Source organism: Piliocolobus tephrosceles, chromosome 3 (genome assembly GCF_002776525.5).
Source record: "Piliocolobus tephrosceles isolate RC106 chromosome 3, ASM277652v3, whole genome shotgun sequence".
Lineage (NCBI taxonomy): Eukaryota > Metazoa > Chordata > Mammalia > Primates > Cercopithecidae > Piliocolobus > Piliocolobus tephrosceles.
The window spans coordinates 38,265,429-38,288,733 of NC_045436.1; the positions used below are offsets into that span (position 1 = coordinate 38,265,429).

Here is a 23,305-nt window from a genome sequence, read left to right on the forward strand (position 1 = left end):
TTATTCCGAGCACGTGCTCCTTTCTATTGTTAGGTGGTTTTGCATTTGACCCTGCTTCCCTGCTCTTTCCAGAAACCCCTGGAAGGGCCTGCATCTGTCATTCCCAGAGAGTGCACCAAGGAGCCCTGGGCCTTTTCAAATAACTCACAGGGGTGCTAGGAGATATTTTCAGTGTATGAGGGAAACACAGTGACATCTGTTGGACACCACATGAACATGAGGCATGCCCACATTTAGGGAAAGACAACATCCGGTCACCAGAGCAGACTTAGTTCTCCTAAGGAGAACCACGAGAGTTCAGAGTTCCAGGGAGTCAGAAGCCCCAGGGGCTGTTAATAAAGCAATTCTTTACAAACTCTTTGTGTTTTTGTTTTTGTTTTGAGACGAGTCTCGCTCTGTCACCCAGGCTGGAGTGCAGTGGTGCCATTTCGGCTCACTGCAACCTCTGCCTCCCAGGTTCAAACAATTCTCCTGCCTCAACCTCCTGAGCAGCTGGGGCTATAGGCGCCCGCCACCACACCTGGCTAATTTTTTGTCTTTTTTAGTAGAAACAAGGTTTCACCATATTGGCCAGGCTGGTCTCTAACTCCTGACCTTGTGATCTGCCCGCCTCAGCCTCCCAAAGTGCTGGAATTACAGGCGTGAGCCACTGCACCCAGCCACAATCCCAATATTTTTAAGCAAATGCTAAGTGCATTTATTAGCCTGGTGAAGAGAAAGCTGGGCGCAGTCCTTAAGGGAGAAGCAGTCGTCTCCTTTAGGTAGTGTGGAAAGGTTTTATAGCTAGGGACCAGGACAATCCCTTCTCTCTTAAATCTTGAATCGCCTGTGTCTGTCTTTTTCTCCACCCCTTTCCCTTCTCTTGAACCCCCTGCCTTACTGTTTTCTTCTGTTCATCACCACACTACCCAGAATGCCAGTCCACACTAGTGGCCTTATTTCGTCACCACCAGATGGTTCTTGAGACCCTTATCTGACTCCCTCTACACTGCTTACTATGGATATCAATGTTCACCTGCCTTACAAATCACATTAGGGTCTTTTCTCAGTCCTATGGTGCCTGACTTCTTTTGGACATCACAGCTCTCGTGGTGTATTTTCATCCAAACACACTCCTCCACGCCCTCCCTACCTGCTCACCTTCAAGGTTCAGCACAATGTCACTCTCTCCCTCCCCCACCCACCCTGGCTACTTTCTCTGTCACAGCACTTAGTTTTTCTTGCTTAAATTAACATGTCAGTCTCCTGGGTCCCAGATTATAAACTCCATGGAAATGACAGTGTTTTTCAGCCACCTTCATTTCTCCATGGAGTCTGGCAGAATACTTTGCACCTGGTGCACACTGACTAAATGGTCTTTGAACAAACAATATTATCCTTTTACTGCATATGAGATGGCAGAATCTGTCCTGCAATAGTTATAATACCTTCGCATATAACAGTATATGATTTTTCAGAATGCACTTATATTTGATTTTCATAACCTATACGGAAGAAAGAGGAGTACTACTATCCTCATTGTGTAGCTGAGGAAATGTGATATGGCTTGCCCAAATCTCATCTGGAATTGTAGCTCCCACAATTCTCACATGTCATGGGAAGGACCCAGTGGGAGGTAAATGAATCATGGGGGCGGGTCTTTCCCATGCTGTTCTGGTGACACTGAATAAGTCTCATGAGATCTGATGGTTTTATAAACAGGAGTTTGCCTGCACAAGCTCTCTCTCTATGCCTGCCGCCGTCCATGTAAGATGTAACTTGCTCCTCCTTGCCTTCCACCATGATTGTGAGGCCTCCCCACCCATGTAAAACTGTGAGTCCATTAAACTTCTTTTTCTTCCCAGTCTCAGGTATGTCTTTATCAGCAGCATGAAAATGGACTAATACAAAATGTGACTCAAGGAGGTTGGAAGCTTTGCATAAGTTCACACAGCAGTAGTAAATAAAAGAGCCAGGACTAGAACCCAGATCTCTGACTCAGTCTAGTGCTCTTCCACTGCACACCCTGACTCTGCTTAAATACGTGTAATAACAAGCCTGATTTGGTGATGGCTACTTGTGCTTCAGATAGTCCTTCATTTATTCATATCTAGTATGTTGTTAGCATTTCTACCTGTCACCCTGGAGTCCAACTGATTTTAGGTTCCAGAGGACAAGGTTCAATAAACAGAATGAGGCAGTGACTATAAGCTATAAAGAGTGGATTCACTAATGTGTTTCTAGAAAATTTTAAGCTGCAATTTACTTATGCATTAAACCCAAACACACTCTACAGGAACCATTTCCACCTGCCAATTATTGCTCTAAGATGCTGATACTGGTAAATAAGCATGCTGATTGCTTCCAATGGCCCCTCTAAATCTACTCTCCACCTTTTCCACCTTGCCCTGTGCCCCAGTAGACCTGTATAGACCTTTCTCCCATGGTTCCCTTCCATATGCTTTCTACTTGGGTTCACCCAATGGGGTTCTAGCAGGAGACTGGAAGGAAGAAGGAGAAGGAAGCTTGGCTATTTATTCCCTGACTCCCCTCTGAAGGGTTGTCTCAGGCAGGTTGTAACCCATGACTGAAGTTCATGGCTCTTATCAAGTGGGCCTCTCCACATATGTCTCTTTGACCCTTTACAGCACATTCAGACTTAAGGGTGGCAACTGTGGTAAACCTGCCCAGAATATGGCCACAAATTATTTAATACTGCTACTATAAAGAGGTAGGGTCTATGTCCTCTCCCCTTAAAAGTGGGTGGTCTCTGTGCGACTATGAACAATGAAATATGGCATAAGTGATACTCTTCCAGGTTCCAAACCCCAGCCTTAGGAGACTAGCAGCTTCTATCTCTTGCTTCTTTGGCACACTCACTCTCGGAGCCCTTGGAGTTCAACCAGTACAGGAATCCAACTACCAGAGGCTGCCATGCTGTGAAGATGCCCAAGCAGCCCTGTGGAGCGGCTGTGTGGAAGGAGGGAAGAAGAGAGAGTGAGATCTAGTCAGCCCCAAGCTGTTCGGGCCCCAGACACCACAGAGCAGTGATGAACTGTCCCCACCATGTCCTGACTGCACTCCTGAACCAGAGAATCGTAATTTATACTAATAACCAACCGCTGTTTTAAGTCACTAAGTTTGAGAATAGTTTACTAGCCAGCGCTAGATCACTGAAACACCACACTGTTGTAACTAGTCCACTTATTAAGTTTCCCTCACTACCCAGTCTGAATGCCATCTACTCCTTTTGGAGCCCTGACTAAATACATGACATATGACAAACATTAGGGCTAATAATCATATTCTAGACTTCTTCTGAAGAAATGGCAGAACTGCACTTCCCCCTGAGGTCAGATGTGGCCTAGTGACTTGCTTTGCTTTAGACAATGAAATGTCAATAGAAACGATATGTGTTACTTCCAAATAAAAGCTTCAAGAGCCAGTGGGCCATTCACAAGGTTCTCTTCTCCCTGACATCACCTTGAGACCGGTGATATCAGTTCCAGACAGTGGAGGCTCCATCAAATTGGATCCCTGAGTGAGGATAACATGGAGAAAAGCTAGCTACAAATTACTCATCCCACAATCAAAGATGCAGTGATGATGCAATGCAAAGATGCAGGGTGAACAAGAGACAAACATTTGTTATTTCAGCCCCTGAGACTTCAGTGTTGTCTGTGACTACAGCATAATCATCATGACTGCTACTATAAGCTCCTCTGTCAAGCTAATCCTGACCGAAATGCCCCCATGCTTTAGGGGTCCACTTGAACTCCTGAATATTCTGTACACCAGGAAAGAGGTCTCTAAATTAAGCAAATATATATGACCATCTTGTACACATCTATAATCAGAAAAACCATGGAAATCCACCAACCATTGTAGTGGCCTTAGAAATGCACCTCGCAGACTTCCAACTACAGGGAGCATTACTGAGCTGGGGCCCCTGCTGCTAAACTCTGGAATGTCCTCCACATTTGTCTGAGGCTACACTTCCTGCAGGTTGTTTCCAGCCAGTGACTGGAGCACTGAGTATAGCAAACATACTAAGGCAGGCCTGTTCCTGAGAGATGCAGGCCTCTAATAGCCTTTCTTAGACTGTTCAACAGTCTAGGACACTTCCAGCCAGTCTTCTCTGCCTCTCTCATCACTTGGGGTCAGATTGGTGTTGCAGTCTGAAAACTCTCACAGCCTTCCCCCATCTTGCTCCTATTTTCTCTCACACAGGCATTTCCCCTAATAAAATCCTTGCACATTTAATCCTACCTTGGCATCTGCTTCTCTGAGAACCCAGACTAGTAGAACTATACCAATGAATATTCAGCCTTGAAAATTTAGCTTTGACGAATTAAACATACAGAGACAACAAAACCAGCTCTTGTTGAATAAGGGCTGTCCCATTAATCTGAAGTATAAATAACCAGTTTTGCACAAAATGATATCCGTATCTATAGCTGGATCTGACTCCTATGTTACCTATGTTAACATAGTATCATTCTATTTAATATGACTTTTACAAAGTATGATTTTAACCTTAAATTAAAAATTTATCCTTTCCCATATGTCCAAAATAGGCTTCCAATCCCTTATCCCAAACTCTGGAGATCATGTGTATTTTGGAATGCAAAACTTTAAGAAAAGTAATGTACATCTGCCATATTTGACAGAACATCCCCCGGGGGGATGGGGGCAGTACCTTATAATCAAATATATTACAGCTTTTTCTACAAAACATACAAACATTAACACAAGTGAGTTAAAAGTAAACAGCCTCGAGGTGGTTCAAGTAGGGTTCAATACCAAATGAGTTCATCAAAGGTTAGGTTGTGAATCAAGTGAATTGTAAGAAAACTGAGTTTCCAGAGCTTTTGAAGTTTTAAGTTGTGAATAAGGAACTGTGAACCTATTCACACTATAGAACACTATGCAGCCCTTTAAAAAAATCAGAAATGCCATTTTACTAACACAGAAAAATAAATGCCCATCTGGATGAGGAAAGCACGTAACACAAGAACTTATGAGGACAACTTGCAAAGGCTAAGTATTGTATTATCCTCACATAGAGTGGGAAGAGGAAAGTGGAGACAATCTTCACTTGTCAAGGATTTCCACTCCTCACCTTTTATTACCCACAACACTTTGTGATGCCTTCATCTCTGGTTCAGAAATGCGGTAGAAATATTGTTTAAGCATGAAATTATTTATATTATTTATGAGACAGAGAGAATAGGTTCACCTCTGTAAACTGCCTACGCTGATGGCAGGTAACTAAAATGTTATGCATAAGTTGGTGGCTGAGAGAGTGCACAAAGAAAATTTATTTAGGATACTAAATAAGCCTCATAGAATAAATAGAGGTGGCTGGTAAGATGGCCAAATAGGAACTGCTCCAGTCTGCAGCACCCAGCAAGATCAAGCGGAAGGCGGGTGATTTCTGCATTTCCCATTGAGATATCCAGTTCATCTCACGGACTGGTTAGACAGTGAGTGCAGCCCACCGAGGGTGAGCCAAAGCAGAGTGGGGCGTTGCCTCACTGCGAAGCGCAAGGGGCTGGGAACTCCCTCCCCTAGCCAAGGGAAACCGCGAGGGACTGTGCTGTGAGGAATGGTGCATTCCAGCCCAGATACTACACATTTCCCACAGTCCACAACCCGCAGACCAGGAGATTCCCTCAGGTGACTACACTACCAAGGCCCTGGGTTTCTAGCACAAAACTGGCTGGCCATTTGGTCAGACACTGAGCTAGTTGCAGAAGTTGTTTTTTTTTTTTTTTTTTTCCACACCCCAGTGGTGCCTGGAAGGCCAGCAAGACAGAACCGTTCACTCCCCTAAAAGAGGGGCTGAAGCCAGGGAACCAAGTGATCTAGTTCAGTAGATCCCACCCCCACACAGGCCAGCAAGCCTGAAAGCAAGCCACTGGCTTGAAATTCTCACTGCCAGCACAGCAGTCTGAAGTCGACCTGGGACACACGAGCTTGGTGCGGGGAGGGGCATCTGCCATTACTGAGGCTTAAGTAGGCAGTTCTCCCCTCACAGTATAAACAAAGTCACCTAGAAGTTCGAATTGGGTGGAGCCCGCTGCAGCTCAGCAAAGCCACTGTAGTCAGACTGCCTCTCTAGATTCCTCCTGTCTGGGCAGGACATCTCTGAAAGAAAGGCAGCAGCCCCAGTCAAGGGCTTAGAGATAAAACTCCCATCTCCCTGGGACAGAGCACCTGGGGGAAGGGGCGGCTATGGGCACAGCTTCAGCAGACTTAAATGTTCCTGCCTGCCAGCTCTGAAGACAGCAGCAGATCTACCAGCACAGTGCTCGAGCTCTGCCAAGGGACAGACTGCCTCCTCAAGTGAGTCCCTGACCTCTGTGCCTCCTGACAGGGAGACACCTCCCAGCAGGGGTCGACAGACACCTCATACAGGAGAGCTCCAGCTGGCATTTGGTGAGTGACCCTCTGGGATGAAGCTTCCAGAGGAGGGAATGGCAGCTGTTCCTTTGCTGTTCTGCAGCCTCCACTAGTGACACCCAGGCAAACAGGGTCTAGAGTGGACCTCCAGCAAACTCCAGCAGACCTGCAGCAGAAGGGCCTGTTAGAAGGAAAACTAACAAACAGAAAGGAATGGCAACATCATCAACAAAAAGGACGTCCACTCAAAAACCCCATCCGAAGGTCACCAACATCAAAGACCAAAGGTAGGTAAAAACACAAAGATGAAGAAAAATCAGCACAAAAAGGCTGAAAATCCAAAAACCAGAACACCTCTTCTCCTCCAAAGGATCACAACTCCTCGCCAGCAAGGGAACAAAACTGGATGGAGAACGAGTTTGACAAATTGACAGAAGTAGGCTTCAGAAGGCAGGTAATAACAAACTCCTCTAAGCTAAAGTATGTTCTAACCCAATGCAAGCAAGGTAAGAACCTTGAAAAAAAGTTAGAGGAATTGCTACCTAGAATAACCAGTTTAGAAAAGAATGTAAATGACCTGATGGAGCTGAAAAACACAGCACAAGCACTTTGTGAAGCATACACAAGTATCAACAGCCGCATCAATCAAGTGGAAGAAAGGATATCAGAGAGTGAAGAACAACTTAATGAAATAAAGTGTGAAAACAAGATTAGAGAAAAAAAAGAAAGGAAAGGAAATAACAAAGCCTCCAAGAAATATAGGACTATGTGAAAAGACCAAACCTATGTTTAATTGGTATACCTGAAAGTGACGGGGAGAATGAAACCAAGTTGGAAAACACTCTTCAGGATATTATCCAGGTGAGCATCCCCAGCCTAGCAAGACAGGCCAACATTCAAATTCAGAAAATACAGAGAACACCACAAAGATTCCCCTCAAGAAGAGCAACCCCAAGACACATAATCGTCAGACTCAACAAGGTTGAAATGAAGGAAAAAATGTTAAGGGCAGCCAGAGAGAAAGGTCAAGCTACCCACAAAGGGAAGCCCATCAGACTAACAGTGGATAGCTCTGCAGAAACCCTACAAGCCACAAGAGAGTGGGGGCCAACATTCAACATTCTTAAAGAAGAGAATTTTCAAGCCAGAATTTCATATCCAGCCAAACTAAGTTTCCTAAGCGAAGGAGAAATAAAATCCTTTACAGACAAGCAAATGCCGAGAGATTTTGTCACCAGGCCTGCCTTACAAGAGCTCCTGAAGGAAGCACTAGATATGAAAAAGAAAAACCAAAACCAGCCACTGCAAAAACATACCAAATTGTAAAGACCATTGACACTATGAAGAAACTGCATCAACTAATGGGCAAAATAACCAGCTAGCATCATAATGACAGGATCAAATTCACACATAACATATATTAACCTTAAATGTAAACGGGCTAAATGCCCCCAATTTAAAACACACAGACTTGCAAATTGGATAAAGAATTAAGACCCATCAGTGTACTGTATTCAGGAGATCCATCTCATGTACATAGACACACATAAGCTCAAAATAAAGGGATGGAGGAATATTTACCAAGCAAATGGAAGCAAAAAAAAGCAGGGTTGCAATCTTAGTCTCCGATAAAACATACTTTAAACCAACAAAGATCAAAAGAGACAAAGAAGGGCCTTACATAATGGTAAAGGGATCAATGCAACAAGAAGAGCTACCTATCCTAAATATATATGCACCCAATAGAGGAGCACCCAGATTCACAAAACAAGGTCTTAGACACCTACAAAGAGACTTAGACTCCCACACAATAATAGCGGGAGATGTTAACGTTCCACTGTCAATACGAGACAGATCAATGAGACAGAAAATTAACTAGGATATTCAGGACTTCAACTCAGCTCTGGACCAAGCAGACCTAATAGACATCTACAGAACTCTCCACCCCAAGTCAACAGAATATATATTCTTCTCAGCACTTATTCTAAAATTGACCACATAATTGGAAGTAAAACACTCCTCAGCAAATGCAAAAGAATGGAAATCATAACAAACAGTCCCTCAGATCAACCACAGTGCAATCAAATTAGAACTCAGGATTAAGAAACTCACTCAAAACCACACAACTACATGGAAACTGAACAACCTGCTCCTGAATGACTACTGGATAAATAATGAGATTAAGGCAGAAATAAATACTTTGAAACCAATGGGAACAAAGACACAACATACCAAAATCTCTGGGACACCGCTAAAGCAGTATTTAAAGGGAAATTTATAGTACTAAATGCCCACAGGAGAAGGTGGGAAAGATCTAAAATTGACACCCTAACATCACAATTAAAAGAACTAGAGAAGCAAGAGCAAATAAATTCAAAAGCTAGCGGAAGACGAGAAACACCTAAGATCAGAACAAAACTGAAGGAGATAGAGACATGAAAAACTCTTCAAAAAAATCAATGAATCCAGGAGCTGGTTTTTTGAAAAGGTTAACAAAATAGATAGACTGCTAGCCAGACTAACAAAGAAGGAAAGAGAGAAGAATCAAATAGACACAACAAAAAATGACAAAGGGGATATCACCACTGATCCCACAGAAATACAAACTACCATCAGAGAATACTATAAACACCTCTACGCAAATAAACTAGAAAATCTAAAAGAAAGGGATAAATTCCTGGACACATACACCCTCCCAAGACAGGAAGAAGTCGAATCCCTGAACAGACCAATAAGAAGTTAACTAATGCCTACCAACCAAAAAAAGGCCCAGGACTAGACAGATTAACAGCCAAATTCCACCAAAGGTACAAAGATGAGCTGGTACCATTCCTTCTGAAACTATTCCAAACAATAGAAAAAGAGGGACTCCTCCCTAACTAATTTTATGAAGCCAGCATCATCCTGATACCAAAATCTGGCAGAGACACAACAAAAAAAGAAAATTTCAGGCCAATGTCCCTGATGAACATCAATGTGAAAATCCTCAAGAAAATACTGGCAAACTGAATCTAGCAGCACATCAAAAAGCTTATCCACCACAATCAAGTCAGCTTCATCCCTGTGATGCAAGGCTGGTTCAACATATGTAAATCAATAAACCTAATCCATCGCATAAACAGAACCAATGACAAAAACCACATGATTATCTCAATACATGCAGAAAAGGCCTTCGATAAAATTCAACACCCCTTCACGCTAAAAACTCTCAATAAACTAAGTACTGATGGAATGTATCTCAAAATAATAAGAGCTATTTATGACAAACCCACAGCCAATATCATACTGAACAGGCAAAAGCTGGAAGCATTCTATTTGAAAACTGGCACAAGACAAGGATGCCCTCTCTCACCACTCCTATTCAACATAATAGTGGAAGTTCTGGCCAGGGCAACTAGGCAAGAGAAGGAAATAAAGGGTATTCAAACAGGAAGAGAGGAAGTCAAATTGTCTCTGTTTGCAGATGACATGATTGTATATTTAGAAAACCCCACTGTCTTAGCCAAAAATCTCCTTAAACTGATAACAACTTCAGCAAAGTCTCAGGATACAAAATTAATGTGCAAAATCACAAGCATTCCTATACATCAATAATAGACAGAGAGCCAAATCATGAGTGAACTCCCACTCACAATTGCTACAAAGAAAATAAAATACCTAGGAATACAAGTTACAAGGGATGTGAAGGACCTCTTCAAGGAGAACTACAAACCACTGCTCAAGGAAATAAGAGAGGACACAAACAAATGGAAAACATTCTATGCTCATGGATACGAAGACTCAATATTGTGAAAATGGCTGTACTGCCCAAAGTAATTTATAGATTCAATGCTATCCCCATCAAGCCACCATTGACTTTCTTCACAGAATTAGAAAAAAAACTACTTTAAATTTCATATGGAACCAAAGAAGAGCTTGTATAGCCAAGACAATCCTAAACAAAAAGAACAAAGCTGGAGGCATCACACTACCTGACTTCAAACTACACTACAAGGCTACAGTAACAAATACAGCACAGTACTGGTACCAAAACTGATATATAGACCAGTGGAACAAAACAGAGACCTCAGAAATAATACTACACATCTACAACCATCTAATCTTCAACAAACCTGACTAAAACAAGCAATGGGGAAAGGATTCCCTATGTAATAAATGGTGCTGAGAAAACTGGCTAGCCGTATGCAGAAAACTGAAACTGGACCCCTTCCTTACACCTTATACAAAAATTAACTCAAGATGGATTAAAGACTTAAATGTAAGACCTAAAACCATAAAAACCCTAGAAGAAAACCTAGGCAATATCATTCAGGACACAGGCATGGGCAAAGACTCCATGACTAAAACACCAAAAGCAATGGCAACAAAAGCCAAAATTGACAAATGGGATCTAATTAAACTAAAGAGCTTCTGCACAGCAAAAGAAACTAGCATCAAAGTGAACACGCAACCTACAGAATGGGAGAAAATTTTTGCAATCTATCCATCTGACAAAGGGCTAATATCCAGAATCTACAAGGAACTTAAACAAATTTACAAGAAAAAAACCCCATCAAAAAGTGGGCAAAGGATATGAACAGACACTTCTCAAAAGAAGACATTTATGCAGCCAACAAACATATTTTTAAAAGCTCATCATCACTGGTCATTAGATAAATGCAAATCAAAACCACAATGAGATACCATCTCATGCCAGTTAGAATGGCAATCATTAAAAAGTCAGGAAACAACAGATGCTGGAGAGGATGTGGAGAAATAGTAGCACTTTTACACTGTTGGCGGGAGTGTAAATTAGTTCAACCACTGTGGAAGATGGTGCGGCAATTCCTCAAGGATCTAGAACCAGAAATACCATTTGACCCAGCAATACCATTACTGGGTATATACCCAAAAGATTATAAATCATTCTGCTATAAAGACACATGCACACTAACAATATATATTATATATATTTCAGCACTACTAACAATAGCAAAGACTTGGTACCAACCCAAATGCCCATCAATGATGGACTAGATAAAGAAAATGTGGCACATATACACCATGGAATACACCATGGAATATGCAGCCATAAAAAAGAATGAGTTCATGTCCTTTGCGGGGACATGGATGAAGCTGGAAACCGTCATTCTCAGCAAACTAACACAGGAACTGAAAACCAAACACTGCATGTTCTCACTCATAAGTGGGAGCTGAACAACAAGAACACATGGACACAGAAAGGGAAACATCATACACCGGGGCCTGTCAGGGGGTGGAGGGCTAGGGGAGGGATAGCATTAGGAGAAATACCCAATGTAGATGATGAGTTGATGGGTACAGCAAACCACCATGGCACGTGTATACATATGTAACAAACCTGCACGTTCTGCATGTGTATCCCAGAACTTAAAGTATAATAAAAATAAAATAAAAATAAATACACAATTAAAAAAAATACTGTTCATGTCAAGGCAGTGGACATAGAGTATAGAAAACACAGACAGGAGTCCCTCCAGTAGACCTGAGCCCAGACTTCTTGGTATCATTCCCCATATCAAAGGGGGAAACATAGGATATAGGATATGACTGCTCTCACTGGGAACCCCTCAAGAAACATCCAGTTCTAGACTTCTTTGTTCATGTGCTTCTGATTTCCTGTCCTGCCACTCGTGAAATGGCTCCTTTCTTCATCAACCACATAGGGAGCCAAGAGCCACAGGAGAGGCTGTTCACCTTCCCTGGCCTGCTCCCTCCCCAACCCTGTTCATTCTAAATGATAAAAAAGCAACAAACAAAAAACAGACGGAGAACAGGGAGAAAAATTAATTAAGAAGGAAAAAAATCCGTCCTTGTTCTCCCTAGTTGCTATATAGCCCTGACAGAAATTGTCTGCAATGGATACAAGTTAAGGAATCTTAATTAGGGGTTGTAAATTCAAACCTAATACAGTAACATTCGCTTTTCATTTTACATATTCAGCATTGACTTTTTTATTTTTACAATAAGCATGTATTAACCTTATGGTTTTAAAACTCTCATATTTTAATTATGGGCACAACTGAGGATATTACATAATACATGTAAAGTGCTAGATCAAATATCAGCTATTATTCTCTTACAAACCACTGTCTGGGAAGGTACGAAGGGCCAGCACTCTGTTGGCACTTTAACAAGCATTCCATTGGTGTGTTGTTTCTTCAGCCTCCTAAGTCTAAGGTACTGTGTTCAGCACTGGAGATATCCCAGTGAACAAAACACATGTGATAATATGCCATACACGGAAGTGTGCACACCACTGTGGAGAAGACATTAAGCAAGTAATAGCACACGTAATGATTTAACTCTACTTGTGCTAAGTGCTATGAAGAAGAAGTGTGGGGTGACCAGTAAGATCCTCGTAACAGCTCTCTGAGGTGGTTTTCATCCTCAATTATGGATAAAGAGCTATCACTAATATTTGTAACACTAAGTGTGCTAATTATAATAACATAAAATTTCCTGAACAAATAGTAATTATAATAATTGTCACTATTATAATAATGACAGGAAATTATTTTATGTCAATAGGTCAATGAGGAAAAGGATGGAAACGAATGAAGAAAGAAGTCTAAATGGGTGAGAGTGTATATATGGATAATTACTGCCAGAGAATTTCTATAGCACTCCAAAGAGGAAAATTGTGTTCCTCCAAAGAGGAAAATTCTTCCATGCAGAGGTTTAGAGGTCTTCAATGCAAGATACCCATTCCACCCCTGGAACAATGAAATACTGACAAACGCAAAGTTAACCTAGAAACAAATACAAGTTCTGTATTTTCCAAAGTTAATCCCTTATTTTCCAAGAGAGATCTAATTTCACAGACTTGGTTCCTTTGTGCCCATAAACTACTAAAATAACACGGAAACCTCAGTATTTTTATGTTTAAACCACATCAAAGATGACCTCTCGAACCTAGAAATAACATAAAAATCTAAGTCAAACCGAGTACTCTGTTTGGCTTGGAAAACATGGCCACTATGCTGGAGAGGCACTAAATAGTAAGAGATGAACATCTTCTGTCAAGATCTGCTCTAAACCAGAAACCCCATCAGCTTGGATGGCAAGGTTTCAACGTTGCCATAATCAAGTATTTTTGGCTTCTGTAAAATAAAAGCCTGTAGAAATTGAACTTCAGGATGCAGAATGGTGGGCATTCCATCAAAACAACATATGATCAAGTTGCTCTTTGCTTCTGTCCCTGCCAGAGGTGTGATTCCAAAATCTTGACAAAGATCCCCTGAACTAAATACTGCACAAGTCTCTTTATTTAGTGAAGGAAAAATGAAAAATCAGAATTCTAGGCCCAGGGGTGTCGCTTGACAGCTCATAATGGAAAAGATATCAGTTGATTTATCATACAAAATCAGAGAATCATAAGAAATTCAGAGTGGTGCTAATGAGACAGCCAACCTTTGATGGGACCTTAACTTGGCTTCACTTTAATTTTTGCTGTCACAAAACTGTTACGATAAAAAATTATGTTCTATTAAGTAGATGGCAAATCTATGGCACTTGTGCTACTACTGCTCCTCTCCATGCCCACAGCATACCTTGCATTCTCTATGACAGACTTAGCCTTGGAGGACAGCTTGACAGTTCCAAGTAGCCACCACCCACAAAGCGAAGCAGGCACAGAGTCGGAGTCTATCTGCCGATGTTCCTTTGGACTGACTATCCTACTTAACACTCACAGTACTGTATTCTATGACACCAGACAGAATCCATCAGTTTAAGCTGTGGCCATTTTAAGACCTGTGTTTGATATTGCTAAGAAATAGAGATAGAATGAGAAGAAAAATAAGGCTAAAGTCACCATCAAATCAGTTACACTGTGTTTACCCTCCTCAGTGTCCATCACTTGTATTATAGAGACAGAAGATTACATGAGCCAATCACTGACCTTATGGAGAGCAGGAGCCAAGACTGGTACCAAAAATCCATTGTAAATGTAATTGACAAGCTGATTTCGAATCAAGGGGTGAGCCACCTAAGAGAGACGCAGATAGTCAAGAAAAAGGCAAAGAGTTCAATCTTCAGTTTTCAAAATAAAACAATTCTGTGTACATCCTGAACTCAAAAAGGAAATCCAAATTTTGGCCATTTATTCTGTGATTAAAGAACAAATCAGACCTCATACTGTCATGTATGCCCTTCAAATAGCTTATTCCAGCATAAACAGCTTGGTTAAAATTCACAGAAGTTGAACTTGCAAACATAATATTGGTAATTTTAAACTGTGTGTTTGGAAAAAACACAATAAACAGACTGAGTATGTATAAGGATTCATAAATTAAAGTTAACAAACTGGAAAGTTTAATTTTTGCCCCTTACTTTCTTCTAAATCACATCTCAACCTGTAACTAATTTTAAAAACTAAGCATAACTGTCAAAACGAACAATTAAATACATTTATTTTGCTAGCAGAAAACATTTTCTCATTTTAAATATGTATTTCCTGATAGTCACTTATATTAAAGAGAAAGGCATTTTAAAATATTTTCAGAAAAACAGATAATATTTGAAAGCAGAAAACATTATCAGAGGTACAATACTTCTCATATTTGATTTCCAAAATATATTTAGTGTGGATAACCCTCTACTAGTATCTTTTATAAGTAACCTTTTCAGTAGTCTTCCCCAAACAAAAAAATCTTAAAAGTATATGGTTTCAATGTCAAAATACAGTATGAAATATATAATTTCCCTGTTCTTACCATGCCTGTTAGCTTTATTTCTCTTTCTTAAAAAAGAAGACAGTGAAAAAGAGGGAGAAAGTCAAACAACAAAGTAAAAAGCAATTTCTAGGAATGTGAGGCTAGATCTTTAAATTACTGATAATCTCTCTGTGTGTATATATTTTTGGGGAAGAACTAATAGTAGTTCCATCTTTTTTATTTCCACAAACTGCGAGAAAATGTTGATAGACTCAATATTAAAGGAAAAAATAAGGTGTAATCCATTTTTTTTATATATAAATAAAACTTCCTTTGACTTAGCAATAAAAATGAGATGGAACTAAGATAATTTACTTGTATTTTCTTCCAGAGGCTATTTCTTTATTTGGTAGATAAACAGATTATAACTAACATTTTTCATCCCACAATCACTATAAAGAAAACTTGATTTCTTAATAAATCTAATATTAAGGTAATATTTATGCTATATGGAACAAAACATTTTTATGAAAACTTATCACATCTTTAAATATATATAAAATCTGATTTTTACTGAAAACAGTAACAAGAAATCTAAAGGTAAAAATCTAATCAAGAAGCCAAATACACAGGAGTTCAGTGGTTGTTTTTTCTTTCCCCCAAACAGGCCAATTTCAAAGCAAATTTAATTTGTGTTTCAATGAAAATGCTTAACTTCTTATAAATTCAATTGAGATAACAATATTCTTTATGTAGTATGCACCATTAAGCAAAATAAAGTGTTCTCCTTTATAAATTCCCAAGAAGACCTTGAAGTAAAAGTGGTATTAATCTGGAGTACTTAGAAACCTAAAAATATCTATTTAATGAGTCAGGCATTGAACTTATTTTTTGATGGCTAAGTAGATAATCACAACAGAATTAACACTTTTTATAAAGAAGATAAAGAAAATCTACTCATTTCTTTTTCTCAGTTAAAACTTACAGAAACCTACAAACTAACATTTTCACTCATTCAAGGACATTCCCTTGGCTTAAAGTAAAGCACCAATATTCCATAAACATTTATTAACATTTTAAAAAGTGAATGCTTTTAAATTAATCCTTTGCAATGCTTGTGCTCTGAATGAAGCTATAGCAAAGGGATCTTTTATCGTGCTCTGGTACCTGTATGACTGCATTGCAAAACTCCAGGGAGTTCATGAACTGGACAAGAGAAGGAAGCAGAAGCCAATCATCTTTCAGAAGGCAGTGCCATTCCTCGCCTTTCTCTTCTAGCTTTGTAGGCAGGGAAGAGTAGAGACCACTGAGCCCAGTTGCAAGTACCTGTATTCAGAAATAAAGACAAAATAAATGCTTTTCCAAAGTTCTCAACCTACAATTAACAGCTCACAGGTGATGCCAATGCTGCTGGTTCCAGGTATAAGAGCCCATCAGCCAGCTAAAAACGATGCAAACAGGTGGAGAGAGTAGGGAAGAACAACTCTGGCAGAAGGACAGCAATACCAGCACTATCTGGCTAATATACACATAGTTGGTATGGGTTGCTCATCTCTCATGTGCCAGGCACTATGCTGGCCTTGGTGCAGGGGAAGTACACACAAAGATGAATGAAACATTATTCTGGCCTCAAGAAGTTCAGGAGAGGAACAAATTCATAAACAACATCCTATAGTACAATACATCAAGGGCAAATACAGAGAAGGCACATACTCCAGCCTAGAGAATCCCCTGTTTTGAGGTGATCCAGGACAGAAAGTCACATACATTGGAACCATGAGCTTTATGAGAAAGATTCCATGCAATTCCTTGCATGCTTGAGGTCATGACTGACAGCTGCACGTTTGTAGGTAAGAAAGCACTTCCACATATATTTTCTCATTTGATCTTCACAAACAATAGCAAGGAGAAAGAATTGGGGGACAGCAATCAGCTAGTTAGATGCAATGACAAGATTCAAGCAGAGATAAAGTGAGTCTACATGGAGGCATCAGCACTAGGAAAAAAGCGGAGGAAATAAAATTTGAGTATCACATGGAAGGTGGATATGAGGATGATCTAACCATGACATCTATCGGTCTGGCATTAATCCAATACTCTTAGGGCTTGCTTCCTCCCTTAGTGTCCTGTTCCTTAATTTAAACTGACAGCCTTTGGGCTTGGTAAGTGGGATAACTCAAAACTGTCAACTTACCCAACTTGGTCACCAAGAAAATGGTGATGCCTTTAATAGACACAGAAATGTAAGAAGATAACACACTTAATGCTGAATGCTTGTTGATTTTACTTTGTGGAATATCAAACCAGGGAAGCAATGAATTTCATAGTACTGGAGGCCTCCCAGCTGGGAAGTGATACTGAACTAAGCAGCAACTTGGAGATCCTGACTTGCTAGATATGTATAGGATGGCCAGGGATGGCACAGAATGAATGCAAAGGAGTCAGCTATGGGGCCAGGGGTGGTGGCTCATGCCTGTAATCCCAGCACTTTGCAGGGCTGAGGTGGGTGGATCACTTGAACCAGGAGTTTGAGACCAGTCCGACCAACAAGGCGAAACCCAGTTTTTACTAAAAATACAAAATTAGCTGGGCATGGTGGCATGTGTAATCTCAGCTACGCGGGAGACTGAGGTAAGATAGACTCACTTGTGCCTGGGAGGCGGAGGTTGCAGTGAGCTGAGATTGGACCACTGCACTCCAGCCTGGCCGACAGAGCTGGAGTGCCTTAAAAGAAAAAAAAAAAAAAAAAAAGGCCAGCTACAAAAGTCTTTGCTCTAGCACAAACCCTGAGGTGACAATGGCCTCAAATGAGATGGAAACATTCAAGAAAATATAATGAGGCAGGCCCAGAAAAGAAACAGTGACATATTCATTGATCTCACTGTCTAATGAGAGATTAACGGGCAATTAAAACAGTGTTAGAAATGCTCAGAATACATAATAGAAAATATATAGTGCTGTGGGTGTACAAAAGACTTAACTCAGATTTGGAGGGTTGGCAGCAGGAAATATTCTCAGAAGAAGTGATGTCTAAGCTGATGAAGAGTAAGTAGGAGTTAGCCAGAAAAAGAGTAGGGGGAAGAATATTCCAAGCAGAGAAAACAGCATATACAAAAGCTCAAAGGAGAAAGCAAAGACGGTATTCTCCAGGAACTAAGAGAAGCGCAGTATTGTTAGAGTGCAGAATTACAGGTAGAAAGAGGCTGGCAAGGTGAACGGGAACCAGATCCTGCAGGGTTTTATAGGACAACATGAGGAGCATGTGAGGCATCCAAATGGAGAGCCCAGTATTCAGATATGTGGGGCTGATGCTTAAAAGAGAGCTCTGGGCTAGAGACGGAGCCGTCAACATGTAGATGGGACCTCAAGCCATATGAACCAGAGAGAGAAGGAAAGGCAGATTTAGACAGATGAGATATGACAAAATAATCCACAGTGCCGGGCATCACAAACAGGAAGTCAGAAGGAGGGGTGGGCTTAGGTATGTTAAACTTGGAAAAAAATTATCTGTAGACCTATTGTTGCCTCCCTTTTCCCCCTGTCCTGTTCCCACAGCACTCCTGTATGCCTTTGTGTAGCAATCATCTTTCTTGCATGTATTAGTGTATTGCCTGCCTTCTCCATCTCTCCTGATCTGACTTGTTCATTCCAGTCCACACTGGAGGTATGGATGATTTGTCCAGTCAGGTATGTTGACTTTCAGATGCTAGGAGTCCTTCCCATGAATAACATACGCAACTCAACAACAGAGTACAGGTCGGGGAGGTCTTAACATGGAGAGACCATATGAAGTCATGGGAGGGTCTAGGAGGGGTGGGGGAGATGGTATAGGAGCCCCCAGTGGAGTATAAAGGACAGGGAGACAAATAGGTGAACCATTTCAGTACTAGAGAAATCAAAAAATTATATACATTTCTCTGTTCTGTTTCCTGGTTCCTGGCAACCTTTAATCATTCATTCATTTACTCACTCCTTAAAAAAAGAAATACCAAACACTTACTTCAGGCCAGGCACTACGTTAAGAAAATACAACCGTAAACAGGACAGTACATTTATCTCTTTTTAAAAAATCAGGGCATCTGTGGTCCCAAAGGAGAATGTCCCCTGTTCAAAGTGAACATACCCATACAAACACTTTCATTCCAGTTTTGAATGTGACCCAAATGAGTTGCTTCTTAGAAATCAGAAATCTCCGGCAAAAGAGAACAGAGACCAAAAGTTCTCCTCGAAGAGAAATCTAATCTTGATGCCACATTTTTTTAAATCAATTACATTTGCTAACTCATGCTAAATTAACCACAGAACAAAGGCTTTAATTCTGCATACTCCTGATTTCTTAACCACTTTGAGGCTTTGAAGATGAATTCATAAAGACAGGCTTAATTTGTCTGACTAAAAAGCTGGGAATAACTATTCAGTATATCAATATAATTACAGCAACATTAATTTTCAAATTACATACATCAGTGACAGTAATTAAAAATAACACATAAGTAATATTCACTTTTTAAAATGAGTATTCTGAAAGGGCATGGCTGAGATGTGAACAGAAGCCTGCCCATCCAGAAGGACGGTCCCTGTACAGAAGGACACTCTCTATGCACAAGGATACTCCCAGAAGACAGAAGGACGTTGTCCGTACAGAAGTGACAGCTGAACAGGAAGTCCTGTCATGTTCCTGCCACTACAAAAAGTTTCTCTGCTACCTCCTTCAGAATGGCAAAGAAACAGAGGAGAAAATATTCTGCAGAATAAAGAGTATTATACAGTCTTAGGAACAAGATTCTAAATCTTTATGGTATTTATATCCTCCCTTCCTAGGCTGTGCTCAGAGTTCAGATTCATTCACCCAGACTGCACATATTTCTAGAACACAGACTGTGGGCCAGACATACACAAGATTGGTCCTGGGGGAAGATTAGTGAACAAGTCAGACCAGGAGAGATGGAGAATATGGCTGATAAATCAATAAATGCAAGAAAGATAATTACTACCTAAGGGGATACAGAGTGCTGTGGGAACAGGACAAGGAAAAGGAAAGATACCAACAGGTCTGTAGCTAACTTTTCTAGGTTAAGAGATGAACATTCTATTTACTTTTAAATTTCATTTTTTAACTTAGAATTAAATTATAAAAGTTTAAATATAGATGTATTCAACAGCTCATTAAAAATAAAATTCCCATCCAGTATTTTAGACTTTTATTGATCCTTGGATTCCCATTCACACACACACACAAAAATTGCAAAATATTCTATTTATTCCCAACACAGTAAGCATTAACCCATTTTTCACTTATTTTTCACTTATGTGCACTTATTTTTCACTTATTTTCCCTCAAGAATCTCTTTAAAAGAAACAACTCACATGTAAAACCACAAGGATAACAATAGACAAAAAAGCAAACAACTTCCCCGGCAGCAGTATAGCAATGCAGTTGCTGAGACCAAGGATTTTAGTATCAGACAAACGTGGTTTTGAACCAGAGTCTGCCACTGACAGGCAGTTATTAAAGTTCTCTAAATTTCCATTTCTTCACTGAGTTGTTGCCAGGATTAAAGAAAATAATGCATGTACCAGGATTTGCATAATGTTTTACACATAGAAATGTTTCCAATGAAGGAAAGAAAGATGACATACAAAAGAAAAAGAAAAAAAGAAAGAAGACATGTACAGAGCAGTGAACAAGTAATGTTTAACTTTAAACATCTAATGATATCTGGTTAATTTTAGCAAACACAAAGATTTTTGGCAGATGGCTTTAGCCTGAAGCTCGCAGCATAACACCTGGTAGGGACTATTTGATACAACTTGTCAAAATAAAAAGCCTCATAAATTTTGGATATGGGATAAATAACATTCTACCTGTGGCTGTGTACCTAAAGGTCGCTTGCTTTAATTTGCATTACTTGATTTATGTATACACTGTTTTCTACATTTGCCAGTATATAATAGTGGCATGGGCTTAACTATCAATATTTGGTTTTCTTTAAAAAAAAGTGACAGGGTCATTTAGTCCCCTTTTGTTGGCACCAAATTGTTCCCTAGAGTATTTTCATTCGCCTTCTTTTCCTGGGAAAGCACATCTTGAGTTATGAGGCAGCAGAACCAGCAAGCCCTTACTATCAACAGTAAAGGTTTACAAAAGTGGTCCAATTTCCTGAAAGAGTCATTACTCTTCCAACAGCCTGATGTTAACACACTTTGACAATCATACTAATTAGAGAAACCTTTTTGTCAACTGTGGTCCTTAGCTGGATGGTTAATAGAGTATGCTTTTATCTTCAACATAAAGAGGGCTTTTTTTTTAAATTACGTTGTCAGATGTAATTATAGAAAACTGGGTACAAATGAGATTATGGCATCTATCCTAAGGGGCAACTTAACACAATGAAGCTCGTGTTCCATTCTAGCAAACAAGGTCAGCTGGAGACGTTGTTTTCCCTCCAACTTTAATGATCTGTACAGTGTTTTACAATACGTTTTTATAAAAGCAACACTCAACTAAAATCTGCTTATGACACAGTTAAATAGAAATCTAAACATTAAAAATGGTCTATTCTTGTCATAATATATTTAAATTTTTTAATTATGAAATACCAAAAATACACAAAGCATAATAGAAACCCATCACCAAGACTTAACAGATTTTAATATTCTGCAAAAATTTCTTCAGAACACTCTGATTTTTTCAAACAATAAAAATTAGAAAGAGAACTACATCCCACTCCAATCTCATTACTATCCCTTCTCCTTCCTTCACCCCCAGAAAGTCACGGTCTTGAACTTCGCATATATTATTATCCTTGCGGTTGTTTTATACTTTTACTGTATACATATGTATCCAAAAAACAGCATACACTAAGATTCTGTGTTTTAAAATTTTATGTAAACTCTAGGCGGCACAGTGGCTCATGCCTGTAATCCCAGCATTTTGGGAGTCCGGGCGGGCAGATCACTTGAGGTTAGGAGTTCGAGACCAGCCTGGTCAACATGGTGAAACTCTGTCTCTACTAAAAATACAAAAAATTACCGGGACATGGTGGCACACGCCTGTAGTCCCAGCTATTCAGGAGGCTGAGGCATTAGAATCACTTGAACCCGGGAGGCAGGGTTGCAGTGAGCCGAGATCACGCCCCCACACTCCAGCCTGGGTGACAGAGCGAGACTCTGTTTCAATAAATAAATAAATAACTCAACATGTTTTTTGATTTACTGCTGTTCATACATACAGTTACATGACAATACACGATTCATGCACTTTGAATGCTGAAAAGTATTCCACTGATGTATGATGTATGAATAAACCAGTTTATCTTTCACTTCACGTACTTCTATTTTTCTGTTGTTCAAATCACTGTTTTATTGAACATCTTTGTATATGTATCCTTGTAAATAAGTGCCAGATTTCTCCAGGCCAGATATCTAGAAGGGAAGGTGCAGGATCACACGGTATGCAAATATTCAGTTTTACCAAACATTGCCATACTGCTTTCCTGAGTTACTATGCCAATTTATATTCTCAAAAGTTCTTGGGTTTTTTTCCCCACTCTTGACAACACAGTTACCACTTAATACTTACTACTCTAATAAGTATTAACTGGGGTCTCATTGTATCACCAATAGTGGAATAACTTAACACAGGCCCCTTGCTGTAATGCAATAAGTATATAGCATCACTTGTAAAGTATCCTTGCCAAAAATATTTAACCTAAATTTAACTGGGCATGTAGATCTAAGTCCATTTGGAAATGCAGGGTTAGGGACAAGTCAAACTACACAAGAAACAATCAAACTCAGAATGTGGGGATGTTTTACGGCTTGGTCTCTTAAAAAGTCAATGTCATGGGGAAGAAAAGTGGCAGGTTGTTATTATATTAACAGAGACTAAAGAGACCTGATAGCTAGATGTATATCTTTTATTGGACTCTACAAAGGGTGAGAAAAAAGCTATGAAAGTAATTTGGGGCATAATGGGAGAAATGGATACTAGATCATATTAAGGAATTATTGTATAATGTTCTTAGGTATAATAACAGTATTGTGGTTATGTGGGAAAATGTCCCCATTCATAGGAAATACAGACTAAAGTATCTAACGTCTGTAACTTAATTTCAAATGGTACAACAAAAACAAATAAAAGCATAAAATACCAAAGAATGGCAAAATATTAACAACTTTGAATCTAGGTGGTGTGCATACAGTGTTCATCTTAGTGTTTTAAATTTTCTGTATTTTACTTTTTC

At 39.8% G+C, this 23,305-nt stretch overlaps 1 protein-coding gene across 1 annotated transcript in view; it reads right to left on the reverse strand.

Annotated features, from left to right (window-relative positions):
• The window catches only part of FAM160A1 (family with sequence similarity 160 member A1), a 94,822-nt gene that overhangs the window by 57,816 nt on the left and 13,701 nt on the right, over positions 1–23,305 (reverse strand). Inside the window, exons 3-4 of the mRNA XM_023226260.2 lie at positions 16,227–16,385; positions 14,306–14,392 (exon numbers count right to left, since the gene is read on the reverse strand). Of these exons, the coding sequence (XP_023082028.2) occupies positions 14,306–14,392; positions 16,227–16,385 (246 nt within the window). The remainder of the gene's footprint in view (positions 1–14,305; positions 14,393–16,226; positions 16,386–23,305) is intronic.